Source organism: Strigops habroptila, chromosome 2 (assembly GCF_004027225.2).
Source record: "Strigops habroptila isolate Jane chromosome 2, bStrHab1.2.pri, whole genome shotgun sequence".
Taxonomy (NCBI): domain Eukaryota; kingdom Metazoa; phylum Chordata; class Aves; order Psittaciformes; family Psittacidae; genus Strigops; species Strigops habroptila.
In genome coordinates, this window is record NC_044278.2 from 37,093,964 (window position 1) to 37,108,604 (window position 14,641).

Here is a 14,641-nt window from a genome sequence, read left to right on the forward strand (position 1 = left end):
ACAACTAAATGATCTTAAGGTCCTTTCCAACCCAAACCACTCTATGATTCTACGTTCATTTTGCACTGTATTTGCATTCCAACAGTAGGTGTGATGACTCATGTAACACTTCTTACCAGGCTGCTCCTTGGTTTAAAGTAAAACTACAGTGACATGACAGTTCTGGCCACTTCTGCAGCCAATGTTAATGCCAGCACTGTCTCCAGAAAGTCTAAAATCCTTGGCTATCTGCTCTCCATCCTCTCCAGAAAAAAACAACTTGTTCACTGTCCTATTTACACTGCAATAATGACTCTTGGCCCAAGTCAATTGTTTCACCGGCTTGGAAAGCTAGGAAAGCTAGAGAAGTCTTTTTGCCAGATTTCATGTTAGTAAAAGAGACTAAAAAATAAAAACAAGCACCTGTGATCACTATACCAAAACTCAACTACTGTCTAATACCGCAACAGGCAGAAATTTTTCCATGGGACATTTTCCATTAGAAAATGCTGACTCAATGTGAACGTTGAGGAGGTTTAGAAAGGGTAAGCTGTTGCACTTTCTTGACAGTGAAAATTATTTTCAAATGTATTTCAACACATTTCCAATTCAAGTTTTCCTTACATTTGAAATTTGCAATAAACATACAAGATCTTGGCTGATCTACTCTTCTTTCTCCACAAACATCAGTTTAAACTTTTTCATTTTTCTTCACAATTCACAGGAATCTCAAAAAGTCTTGCGGACAGTAACAGTTCTGCATACAGTCCTACTTAGTACTTAAAAATAAACCCAAACTGGTAAATAGGAATTGATGGAGGAATTGTACCCTATTTATATGGAAAATACAGTGTCAGAGGACAACAGTAGTGCAAATTTACTGAAGAAAATTTTTGGAACTTACAGTATATTTTCAGCCAAAAGAGGCTTGCTTAATAAATATTTCAGATTTGCAGGCATCTTCACTGTGCTGAACAACAGCTGAATTTCAGCCTCGCTTGGTTTAGGCTGTCATATCATGTTTAGAGCAACTGCAGTAGAAATCTTCTTACCCCAATGGAAATTTTCATTAGAACTACTGTTGAACTGAGAAAAACCACTCTGAAACACAACAGCTTCTGACTCTTCACTACGTTAAGCAGTGAGCACAGGCTCTGAATCCACATTGGTGGAATTATTGAAAACAAGGAAAATAAAGGAAAACCCCAAACACCAGGGCTGTCTACAGACGTTATGCAACCACAGTTTTGTAATTTAGTGAGCATATGGTAACTTTTTAACAATTACTATCCAATTTCAGCAGTATATTGACAAGAGTAGATAATACATAATGAACACTCTCTTCTGCATGTGCACTTCTCATATGTACATGCCCTGCTACTTTGTAATTTGCTGAGACAGTGATCAACAAATCCTACTAAATGTGCTGTGATTGACTTTTAGTCCTATCTGTTTACATAAAGACGCAGTTTTGGTGCTGCAAAGAAAAATCAAGGTTACTTGGCTGTCATCTGCGTTTTAGCAAAGCTGTTGGACTTAGATGCACACACCTTAATTTCCAAGCCTACCAGTGAATGGAAAGTAGCCAGAATGTTGAAAACCTGACTCCTGTTGCATGCCACTCCACTTTTGATGGACTGTCATGACTTTCTGTTACAAAAATTGTTGTTACGGATTATTTTTTTTTTCCTTACTGTGTAAACTAATACAAATCAATAGGAGTGTTCAGAAGTAAGAGTGGGCTGGGATAAAAGATTGGAAAACATGTTACAAAGGGTTCTGCAGGAGTCATCAGTCAGACTGAGCCCCTACACATCAAATGCTAAACAGACCACTCCTGTACTTATCCCTTATTTCAGTTCACTTTTAGAGAGGCTCAACGTATTTTGTATGCATTTTAAGTAGACGAAAAAAGAAAAATGTTATAAAATAACTATGCCAGGCATTTCCAGGTGGTAGACAAGACCTCAGTACGATGGGATAGTGTGCCTGTGTAGCTGAGCCTGAAATTCCTATACTGTTTCTCCTAGAAGTGTCCTGATGCAGCCTCCCAGTTCATTCAGCTGCAAAACCAGTAAATAGTTTTTCTGGAGCTAAAAATAAGCCAGTTGAAGAGATGAACTTATGGCCTGGGACTCCCTGTTCTTAGCCCAGTTTGCCTTCTCTTAAACAGAAATGTTTAGAAAGCATGAAAATTATCTTTCAGTTTCCTTGTTGGTAGGTGAACAACTACCAATTTCAGCAATGCAGCTAAAAAGATGAGGGCAATTAAAAAACTCAGAAACATGCAGGAAAATCTAGGACAGCTACAGTGTCGCAAGATGTTGTTATATTCTTTTAATTTGAAACTCAAAACAGTTATGGATGGTGGCCTGGGAAGCTTTGCTGTTATTTTTAATTACTACTCGGTTCTGCTGCTTAACACCAAGTTTACGCAGTAACTTTAAGAGTTCACCAGAATTAGGACAAGGATGCTTGTGGGAGATCTGTGCAGCTGCTTTGATGTGCCAGACTGTAAGAAAGTTCTTGTGCAGCTAACCATAAAGAAAGCAAAATAATTTTTTGGGGTGATAGAATTCAGGTAAGGTCTGTGTACAGTTTTAGAAGGACAAATAGGATCAAGTAGTCTATAAATATAGCCTTTATGTTTGATTGCCTTGACTTTCACGTAAAGCATTAATTTCTAGCTTTTGCCCAGAGCCAAGGTGCTGGATTTATTACATTAGGGGTATTGAGTTGCCTGTCATCTCATCCTCACCTGGCCAAATCTGTGCCCTATGCCAAAGTATGTAGTAACCCAGCAGTGTTGCTAGGAGATGCTTTTGATAGGGGGGCTGAATTATTTTATGGTGGAAGGTACTGCACTTTCTAAATATTAGCTTGTGGAAGGGTTGAGGAGCAGCTTATATTTCTTAGTAGAAGGATGAAAATTCCTGTTTTGTACATACATTTCGGGATAAAAAAAACAAAAAACAAACAAACAAAAAAAAAAACCCACGATCTAAAAGGGCTCATACCAGCCAAGTCATCTTGTTTGGTGTCAGCTGTATTTGGTGTTAGCTCTGCAGCACAGACACCAGATCTCTGAGTTTTTTTCTCTTAGATCTTTCACCCATCTCTATTCCATGAAAAGCAAAATAAATCCAGAAAAACAGCAAAAATACTACTGGTTTCATGAAAGTCAGGTGTGAATCTGGTTAGATACAGAAAGTCTAATCAGCTCAGAAGAAAAAAAAAAAAAAACAACTTAGTGAACTGTGTAAGAATTAAAGAAGAAAACTAGCTTTAGAGCTGATTTGGAGAGTAAGTGCTTCAGCATCCAGTGGAAAAAGAAAATAAATCAAACTATCACTTTCAAGAGGATTATCACTATCAACTTTAGGCATGTTGCAGAACATCCAGCAATTGGGCTTTTGAATTGTAGGCAACAAAGAGAAGCCAGTTCTTGCTTAAGCAAGAAGGTTCATCTGCAGAGAAATTAAACTTCATGATGTTCATTTTACCTGATATCCTGTGTTCTTGTATACTTATTTGGAGTGTTCCAGAAGCACTGTTTTAGAGTTAGAAATTTCTATTGGATCTTACAGAAATTTTATCTTTTTTTTCCCCAGAAAATTATTTTCAGTCTAGATTGTAAAATTTTTAGGTGTGTGCATCCGAGCAAAGAATCTACATCCAGCATAGACTATCCAACTGAACAAGAAAAATGTGAGCTATTTTTTGGCTTCATTTTGGAGGTGGGACATGAGAGGAATGTTGCATCTGGCCTTTTAAAATGCTATCAGAAGCAATAATAAGAGATCTCTTAAGCCCAGAAGAATGATAAATGGAATTCTGTTAGAGACAACTGAGACAATAATCATGGAAAGAGAAGGGCAAACAGAGCCTTTGAAGAAGAAAATATAAATTATAATCAATTATCATGTCATTACCAAAGAAAAGCTTTGGAACAAAGGGCCTCAGTTCTGCAACATGTACACAGCTTATTAATTAAAAGCCAGAAAACAAAACAACAATGTACTGACACCAATCACAAGCTGAACACAACGAAAGAAAGGGAAGATGGAGATAATTTTTAGGATTTTTTGTTTTGTTTTTTTTGGTTGTTGTTGTTGTGGGGTGTTTTAAACATAAGTTCTGCTTCTCAGGTAATATTAATGCCAAGCATTCAAAGACACAACACAACATAGAGGACTGACACACCCTGCTAGATTAATCTCAGCATGAGCTGTACCAGATTTCTGCTGCTCACCTCTCAGAGCAAGGCGTTGACTTGCCACTGGGCAGACTTTGGGTTTCAGCTTCTGAGCCTGTGCTCCTTTCACCTTCATCTTTGGCATTTGTAATTTCTCCTTTGGTAACTGCCCTAATTAGCTTCCTGATGAAAACAGGGAATAAAAGATTTTAGAAGTTGTAAGGTTTTTCCCAGGAAATAACAGCCTGACTGGAATACCAGGATGTGTCCATTTTGTTAATTTCATCTGATTGACTTTCGGACAGCTCTGGATATAAGAGTCAATACAGCACCAAACCTGGTTATCAAACCTATTTCTATGGAGAAAAAAAAAAAAAAAAAAAAGCAGCGTCATATTTGCTATAAACTGCTTTTTAAGACAAAACATCAAAACATCCCTCCTACTCAACAAGGAGTTTCAACCTTTGAAACAGAAGTGCCTTTTGTGTAAATTCCTCTCATTTTTTTACAGTTTATACACCAAGTATTTTTACTAAGTATGTGTATTTTCTCCTAGGAAATTACACTATATTTATTTTCTCTTTGCAGTTTCTACAATTGTATGCATCGATGCTCCCAACATGCTGGTTTCCAAAAACATAACATCACCTCCTTACCCTGAAACAGGTGGCCTAATAAGACAGAGAAACAAAAGAAATTAAGTTTTGAAAAGTAACAGTATTCTTCATAGACTTACAAACAATGACAGACTCTTAAGTTATCCCACGACACTAAGTGACAGTAGCAGTTGGCCCCAAAACAGCTTTTCTAAAACAAATCCATTCATGAGATATATGAACGTGGAACCTGGTGGAGGAAGAAGGAGCAAGGAAGGAAGAGGAGGAATAATGAACTACTTCTAGGAGAGGCTATAAAATATACTAGGAAAAGCAAGCCTAATTCTTGTAAGACTAAATTTCCTTTATGGGGAATGTTACCACCAGAAAGCATTTCAGGCCACAAACTGAAAAAGGCCACTGAACACCACTAAAATAAACAATTATAAAAAATAATTGTTTCTCACAAGGGCATACAACTAATAGATTTTCACAAAGGATTTAAATGAAAAGAGGATTAGAAAAGTAAACTTCAGTGCACTCTTACTATACCTATCAATTAGAATGATTTAGAGCAACTTCTAGGTCCTATTATAATAGATTCCTTAAGCTGGTAGTTTCTTCACCTTAATTTGAGAAGCCGGAGGTGATCTGATTCTCTTTTTCCCAACATTAGAGATAAAACGCTCATGTTAATTTCTGGAGTCACTGGAACAAGTAATTTCATACTCAGTTCTTCTCAGAAGTAAAAAAGCTGTAGAAAGCTATCTACCTACCCTGTACTTAGGATCCATAATAAAATGTGTTCTTGTTCCAACAGAAACAAAGTTTTCCAACTGCCAGTCCATGGAGCTCCAGACATGATATGAACCTTCATCCGATTCACCCAATATCCTCAAGTTATCTCCAAATACCACTCATGAAATCATATATTCAGTGCACCTGCCCATGTACCCTAAGAGTAAGTGAGTGTTCCTCTAAGGACACAGCCAAACTGGCATCACATGTCACTGAGACTGCAAAATGACCAGCAACGTATCTGTTTATTCACTGCCACACACACAAGAAAGGGGCACTGTTTGACTATTAGGCTGCATTTGCACAGCTGGAAGCAAAAGGAAAACTTGACTTGTGAGCAGAACCAACCAATATACATAAAAAACAGCCCCTCCAAATACTACTTTTTGCATTTGCTTCTTGAACAAACCTGCCTTTAAAGACACTCTGTTAGTTCAGAGTATAAACAAGAAAAATCCAGGAGTAAAATTGCCTTTTTTCTGATACTTTTATAGTTGAAGAGTAATTACTGCTGCATTTCCTAGGAAACAGCAGCCTAACTATAGTAAGTACACTTTTAAATGAAAGCTGTTTCTAACCCTGGAAAGTATGAGGCAGATGTGGAACGCTGAAAAAACTCAAAAGAAAATGCATTCAGCAATACACAGTTGTTGTCTGATTTATCAGTTTCCCAAAGAAAAGGCTTTACCCTATCTTTCTAGGTCCACTGAAGACTGATTTATGCCCATTTGTGGAGGACACTTGTACATCTGACCTTTTTTCTTCATTCTCTTGGGGTTGATCTTTAAATATTCTTCCCTCATCCTTACTGGAAACCGTATCTTCAGTGGATGGGGAAAGAAGAAAAAAGTGAATGCACAAAAAAGGCAGTACATATGAAACAACGTACAAAAATAATTTTTCAATGCTAAATAAAACCATATGATATCATAAAAAAAGCCAAACCCACAAACAACAACGCTGAGGATTCTTTTGCTTTTCCTTTTACTAAAAGAAAATAAGACTTTAAGTAGGTTGAAATGTTTCTCATTATCAACTCTTGTGTTGAACTATGCTTCTGAATTTATCACTGGCAACAGTTAATAACCAAAGGACCTGAAATATAATTTTGCAATGTACAGTAATTTTTGTGGTAAATGAAAAGATGTTTTCCTAATCGAAATGCTTGTTCAACTAGGAGCAAGGTGTGAGGAAAATGGCTTAAACATATTTTTTAATACTTGTATCAAGTAACAAATCACAAAATACCCAATTTGACAAGCTGCATAATAGCTTCTGAAGCATGCTGATATTGGCAAGATCAGCATTTTGCCAAGTAAAAATGGCAAATATATTTGCACCAGGCATTTTCCAATGGAAGTAGACTAGTCCCTCTCCCTACAATCTGCCCATGCTCATCACGTTCCTGGTGAAAGTGGTAAATGCTGCATCTAAAAACAGACTACCTAAATAATGCTTTCTGTGTGTAGAGTGTAGTAGTTAAGTGAAGACAGAAGCATCAGCATTCAGGAAAAATTGTTTTTCTTAAACCAGTGGTCCTGTGGTACCATGCAAGGTACCACAGCAGCTCACAGACATGGTACACTTGCTGTGCTTGGTCAAAACAGCTGGACTGTTTACTGCACCTAAAAGTGCACATGCAATTTACTGGAGATATCTAGGCAAAAAACAGTCAAGTGAGAACTGAGAAGTACCCAAGTAGTCTGGATGTAGCCCATGCTCCAGCACACAGTACAGGAGTTAACATCTATCTATCTTGTTCAGAGTCAAAAAAGATAAATGGAATAATTCTTTCACACCACCATCTCAAATAAGAGAGCTAATGTAAAAAAAAAAAAAAAAAAGAAAAAAGCTGGGTTTAGATCTCTGTATATATCCAAACTTCTTGGCAGGAACTGAAAAAAAGCTTTTAGAACCTCTGATGATGGCTTTGCAGCTGAATAATATTGTTCACCTGTTTCGACAGTAAAATTTTAAGCAGCTTTCTATCTTCACAAATACTTCTTCATTCAACTATACTTTTCCTACTTATTAATCATTGACAAATCACTGTATAGTAATACCCAAATATGAAATTAAGATTTTATATATATATTTATATGTATATAAATATATATGTATAGAAGTATATATATTTTATATAGAAATAGTGATTATACTTACACCTTCAACAATGAAGAATAAAATAGAAGTTAAACACTCTGGAAACAAGGTTTGAATTCATTAGAAGCACAAACAAATCTCTCTCGTGTGGTCCCTACCTGGGAACTTGCGTAGGATAGACTGTCTGACAACATCGGTCCCAAGAAGATTTGATTGCTTGAAGCGCTTTGCTCTTTCTTCAAAAAACCATTCTCCTGTCACTATCCGTAGCTGTCTATATGGGGAAAAGGAAAAAAGCCAGAAACATATGCACATTAACAAACTTGCCCAACCAAAGCTACTGCTTAAACCCTTACATCATCATTCAACCATGATGCTTTCAAACTCTGTACATTTGCACAGTTCAAAATAAGGAGTAAAAAAGTTGATTGCAAAGCTTCGGATTGCTGGACATGTAGCAGAAGAATGTCTTGCTTCATGAATGAAAAGTAGTTTTCAGTACATAGAAATTTACTTGGCAAAAAAGTGTTTCAACCACTTTCACCAGATTTCCATAGATAACATAGTCCTTTGGATAGTGAACTACTCAACCTCACAGTTTTTAGTATCTCCAAAATAACAGGAGCGTAGAAACAACAGTGGATGGAAGAAGATCCCCCACCAAAGCTCCTGTCAGCGAAGTTAGCAGTTCATGGACCTAGCCCAGTTATATCCAGGTCACTGCAACCTGTATATATTTTTCATCTACAAGTTTCATATGCTGCCACTATATGTAGTTTCTTCACATGATAGTGCTGTTATGAATTAGCTATGGGTCAGAGGTTCAGAGCAATGAACCTTTGTCTTAGCTACTGTTCTGGATAGTGCTTTTTTTTCTGGTTTCAAATTCTCATACCTATACCAGCAACAAAGAAATTCTGTACTGACATTGCTGTTTTCCACAGGTGATTTTTATGCTGATTGTTAGCCTCTTCCTGAATTAGTTTCACTATGATAAAATATTACTATTTCTACTGCTTCCTTACATACAGTTACTGGCAAAAAGCTACTAATCATGAATACTCAAATAAAAGGCAAACAAACAAACAGAAAACCTCACAAAACTTTAAAAATTGATTTAGCTCCAGACATGTTCCTGCTTACTGCTCAATAAGAAAACTTCTTTTCAAGCCTATACCAGAAAAGAAATCATCTAGTCTCTTGGGCATGAAAATTACTACAGATGGATTTAGAGCACTGATCAGTATCTTTGCTATTAAATTACTTTTGAGTCATGCCTGAATGGAGAGTCTTACTTGAGAAAATACTAAAATTACAGAATAGGATCCTGCCATTGGTAAAAAGACCTTTACATAATCAGCTCTTTGTAACCTATTAATGAATCATGCATGAGTCATTAAAAAAAAAATAATAATTAAAAAAAAAAAACCAAAACGTGTGCCCTTAAGCATAGAAATAGAAGATTACTGCCTTATCTAGTTGTTGCAGACTCCTAGTGACAAAACACCCTATAATTCATCATCACAATCAGCCAGTCATTATGCAAGGCATTAAATAAAATCTACATTTCCACTCAGAATTTTTAAATTACTTTTGTTAGATGTGAGCAGTGGAAAGGATTCATTGCATTAGAAACTATGCACAGCCTGGCTACTACGAAAAACAGTTTTTCTCCAAATGTGTATTTTCACAATTCATTTATAGCACAAATTTCTCTTTGCAGTTATTTTTATACCAAGAGTTACAGCAACTTTGATGCTCTATATCAATCCAGAAACCTTTCAGACCTTTGACTATGCCATCATATTCCACTGCAATATAAATGACATATCCCACTGCAGTATGAATTGCACAGTTTGTTCATTTTTTTCATCAGTTACTCCCAGGCTTGACCACAAAACTCCACAAGCGCTGTTTTCCCCTTGGATAGAGATTTTATTCATCCCTAATATCTTACCAGCAATGCTTAAATGCTGTCTGTCAAGGTCAGACAGGGGCCTCCTCAGCTCCTTATCCAGACAAGCACTTTCACCCTTCTCTAATTTGATGGAGAAGGTGTGACCTGTGCCAAGGGTTTCAGCAGCAGAGGCTGCCCCACACAAAGCTACAGGCCTTTACAAGCAAAAACTTGTAATTATTTCCACACCCATCCCTGAATTGTGCCACCCACCTGGGCTGCTGTGGTTCATAGAGGGGCAGCCCTCTGCCACGGGGTCTTCAGAGAGCCATCTCCTACATTTTCTGGTTACATGTGAATAGTGATGAGGGAAATAAAAACTCTCTGGTGCTTCCTGCACCACAAGCACCATGGGGACCTCCCCCTGGGTGGAGTGGTGGCTGAGACTGGTGTGTCTGCTTGTTTTACCATAGATTAGTTTTGTAATCTGATGTGGATATTCAACCCTGCAGTAGCAAGACCAAGGACTCGAGGAGAGTCATGGGGGTTGGAGACATCAAAGGAGCTGCAGCCAAGAGAAGGATGGTTGGCACGGCTGTGGGAGGAGGCGAGGAAGAATAGGATTGAGGGCTGCTGGGCTGCACAGGGAAGGATCAGCGGCGGTGCTGTTGGTGGAGAAAGCAGGTCCTCCCCTAGCATCCATCCCTGCCTTCCTCTCCTCCTCCATTCCACTGTGGTATGGGTCACCCACAAATTTATTACTCACCATCAGTCTCCCTCTCTTCATCCTCACTCCATCCCATGCAACAACCTCTCCATTCCTCCCTCTGGGACCAAAGCAGCCTGCAAGATGGGGAGGGCTGGCACCAGGCTGTGAGTGAGCGAGGAGTACTGTGGAGAAGGACTTTATCTTCCTCTTGCTATCCTTTTGCAATAGTAACTACTGCCTCGTACTCATCTTCCTTGCAGCCACTTAAAGCTTTGCAGGGAAGAGACAGGTTAGTATATTTGGGCAACAACAGTTGATCCCTGTATCTTCTGGCAAAGGCTAAATAAGCAATATACTTCTCTTGCCAATCTCCCTCTGCAGGCTGTAACCTGCCACCATTAAACAGCCCTTAATTACATAGCTGGCACCCTCTTGCTTAGCCAACGAAGTTCAGTATCATTGCTGTGTACTCTGGCAAACAAACTGGACCCCTAAGGAAAGAGGAGAGTGAGAACAATCCCTTCTGCAAGCTTGAATGGGCAAGGAAGTGGAACAACCACTACGCTGATGGAGCTGAACTGTGCTAATGATGGTAAACTGAACAGCCCATCTTCTTCATTGGGCTGATCTTATTAAGCAGTAATAAGAGCCACATTTTAAACTGAGGTGCCAACTCCTTGGCAGGGCTATTCTCAGGAGGCCCACACCCATTCTGCTCTGACTTCACCAAGAGAGCAAGATCTAAGGGAAAACACAGACAACTCCCTCAACTGTGGCAGAAAACACAGCAAATTAAGGGAGGATTGCCTTGTTTTAGTCAAGTTCTTCACCTCTCAAGCCAAGCCTGTTATCCACAGAAAAAGGCAAAAAACAGCAGCCATCAATAGCCAGCCTTTGCAAGTGTCGCATGAAACAAGTCTAGAGGCCTCAACCTTCACTTCAGACCTTCATCCTTATCATCAATACTAAGGTCAGTCTTGGCATTCTGACTTCAGCTGGCAGTCCTCTTTCACAAAAATGTTCTTACCCAACAAATCACGTTCTACAAAAATAACCCATTCTAATGAAATAAGCGGGAAAACCCTAAGCTTTGAATCTTTGAATTTTTAGGGCAGTGATACTGGATTTATTTTTCACATGTACTGAACAATCCACAGAAAGACTAGTGTTTGTGTTATCTTAATCATTCATACATGTCAGGAGTACCAATTAAAACAATTTTTGTTCTCCACATATGTAGAAATTAATTCAGATTAAATGATTGCTTAAGTCTCTGACTTGCAGTTTGGATTTCATAATTGCATTTGACATTCTGAATCCAAAAGTGAAGAGCAAGATCTAAACAGTCATATAATAATGTTATTTTCATATTATGGAAAAGGAAGACTGTCTTTCCTACTGAGATAGTTTATCCTTCTTCTATTTCTGATACAGAACTTAAATGAACCACCCTCATCTAAATAGTTGTTTCAGTCAGAAAAGAAATAGGGGCATTTACTCAACAGTACATCAAATCAGTACTTGCAGGTTTGGGTTTTGTTGGTTTAAAAATGTGGCAAGGTCCATACTGACTGTAAATCACAGTATGTGCATGTATTTTCCTTACTTTTCTTTGTCAGTTAGCACGTAGCGTACAAACTAAAAAAAATATGTATATGTTCTACCAAAACAGTGCCCAGACTTAGGCCTTCCAAGGTGTGCAACGTATGCTGAAAAAACCCACACTGGTAAAACAGCTTCACTGTCCATTTGATCATCCTGCCTAACCCACATCCACAACAAAGGAGAGAATTTAGTCTAGCTTCCTTTCCCTCTCTTGTTCCTCAAGTTATTTTGCTGCTTCCTTGGGAGTAAAATTTGGGGGGGGGGGGGGGAAGGCAAGACCAAAAGCTGTATAAAATGCAGCACATACATGAACATACTATAACATAGGCACTCATCTTTGTATGTATTCAATTCCACAGAGTATTTCTAGATAATAAACTCCAGAGTATTTAATATGCTGTAAGGCTATTAAATAGAATTTTTGACTCTATTAAAAGTAGGTAAACTTGCTTAGAAGCTACTAAGATAAAAAGAAATTATAAAAGCCTGAAAATAATTTGCATATTAAAATATTTGAAATGCCTCTATTTTTAGGCTGCTGACAGGAATAAATGTTACTAAGATACTGATGAATTTTGTACTGAATACTGATAACATAATTATTTCAAAGATGAAGATAAATTTCCACTACTGTTTTGTTCTGCTTTAATAACTTGGGCCACCTAGGTATTTTATTTTGCTGAAGAACTCAAATCAAAAGAAAGGTATTGTTCACAGATAGAGTAATGAGAAACATGGACAGCATGAAGATGCAAAATCAGCTTGTCAGCAGATGCTTAAAGAACTTGATTTCCCTCAATCTATTGATCATTTTAGATGCCGGATTTAGAACACAAATGATCACATTTTGAGAAGATGAAGGGAAAATGTGACCTTAATTGAAAGTTTCTCTTTTAGCATGTATGTCTGAAAGCCCCTGATGATGTCAGTTCCTTGTATGCAGGGAATGGAGCAGAAAGCTTCCTCTCATCAAGTGCACTAGTACATACAGGCTTGATTTACCTCATTAAATACTACAACCATGTGACCATGAAACACGCAATCACAGAAATAAATACTGCCTTGTTCTCTGCCCTCCGTAACTGTAGATCTAAGAATTTGGCAGAAATTTGATATCTCTAACCCTTTTGGACCTTTAAATGCTTTATCTTGCAACTTTGTATAGCTGGTAATAACTCCTATGGGGCAAAGGGGAACCAAACAATACTCTTCTCTTTATGGACATTCAAGGGGAATACCCTTTTTCAGTAACTGTAAATTGAAAGAAAATTTACATATAAATCTCTGGTTTTATATAGATGAACATCTCTCACTATTCATATTTAAATACATTTCCTCAAATTCACTAAATCTTTTTTTGAAAGTGGTTTTTTGGAATGTAATTAATGTGTTGTAATGAGCACTGAGATCATCTCGGGAACTGCCTGGAGCAAACTACAAGGAGCTCAGCCAGGCCCCTCCCCATTTAAAATCATTTCACAAAATCAAACACTTGAACATGTTTCATCAAGGTTGTCAAAAGAAAAGGAGAGGGTGAAAAATCCCATTTCTTAACACTTTTTGCAAAGCCCCCAGCATGGTGAAACATTTGACAGACACAAACACTGTAAGCAGATCAATGTTGCAGAGCTAAAAGATTTTTCCTCTCCTCCTGTCTTTTGTTTGTTACTCGTACAGAATAACTGTCTCTCAACACTGGATTCCTATTTTCTTTTTCTTGCCTTATAATCTTGCCAAAGGCCCTATTAGCTTCAACTTATAATTAGCTCCTCCTTCAAATATACTTCAAAAAGCCTAAAAATTCTGATTTTCCCCCGCATTTCTCACTGAAGTGAGAGGAAAGGAGAACCAGAAGAATTTAAACTAGAACTACACACAATGATTTACCTGAAATACCCATCTCAAACTTTCATTTCATACTGCCCACACAGAAGATAATCTGTCTTCATACACTCAGCAGTGTAAAAGGCATTTTACACATCGTTAGCTGTCACTATAGTCTTACAAAAACACTGCATATGAAAAAAAAGAAAGGACAGAGATATTTCTATTTAATAAAGATATCCAATGTAGAGATAACTTTAGCACTTGCAAAGTAAATTACACTGTGGTTTGTAACAAGTCAAAGGCAGGCTTCAACCAGAATTATTTTTCAAGATGATTGTTAAGACCACTGCTTGGCATACAGAGTTGCAGCACAATCACTAGATGCAAAGGTTGCGTATGTTTTGAGAAGTTACCTCATCCATTTTTCAGCCCCAAAACATCTTTACCATCATCATTCTTGAGGGAAGTTTTTTCAACCTGTTTTTAAAACAAGATTCTGCAACCTCTCCAAGTTATATCAATATTCATACCACCTAACCTAAATCCTTTCACCGCAATTTATGTATCATATTATTTTGCTTATCTGAAGTGAGTATGTAGAACAGCCTGTATGCCTCAGTGCAGCTGCCTTCTGTAGATTTAAAACTCAGTTATTTTCAGTTTTCTCTTGCCTGGGTCAAACACTTCTGAATCCTTCCATTACTCTGGACATACTGCGTGCTAGGCTTATGATCATTATTTTCTGCTGAACTTTCTCCAGCTGGCCAACACAAAGGATGCTACACAAAACAGGTCAGGTACCCTACATAAAACAGGATTGCATCAGGCCATAATTCTGCTTATATATCCCTCTGTGAAGCTGGAATTTTCTACAGTGTAAAATACTGTTGTTTCATGTTCAGCTTTTCATTCAGTACAATACCCAGGTCTTT

At 37.7% G+C, this 14,641-nt stretch overlaps 1 protein-coding gene across 10 annotated transcripts in view; it reads right to left on the reverse strand.

The window, feature by feature from the left end:
- Window positions 1–14,641, reverse strand: part of SYTL5 (synaptotagmin like 5) — a 105,599-nt gene that overhangs the window by 48,913 nt on the left and 42,045 nt on the right. For 9 of the 10 annotated variants that reach the window (XM_030476790.1, XM_030476796.1, XM_030476792.1 and 6 more), the window contains 3 exons: window positions 7,830–7,945; window positions 6,257–6,389; window positions 4,232–4,357 (listed from right to left, as the gene is read on the reverse strand). In XM_030476790.1, coding sequence (XP_030332650.1) covers window positions 4,232–4,357; window positions 6,257–6,389; window positions 7,830–7,945 — 375 coding nt within the window. The remainder of the gene's footprint in view (window positions 1–4,231; window positions 4,358–6,256; window positions 6,390–7,829; window positions 7,946–14,641) is intronic. The other variant, XM_030476794.1, reaches the window with a different exon arrangement.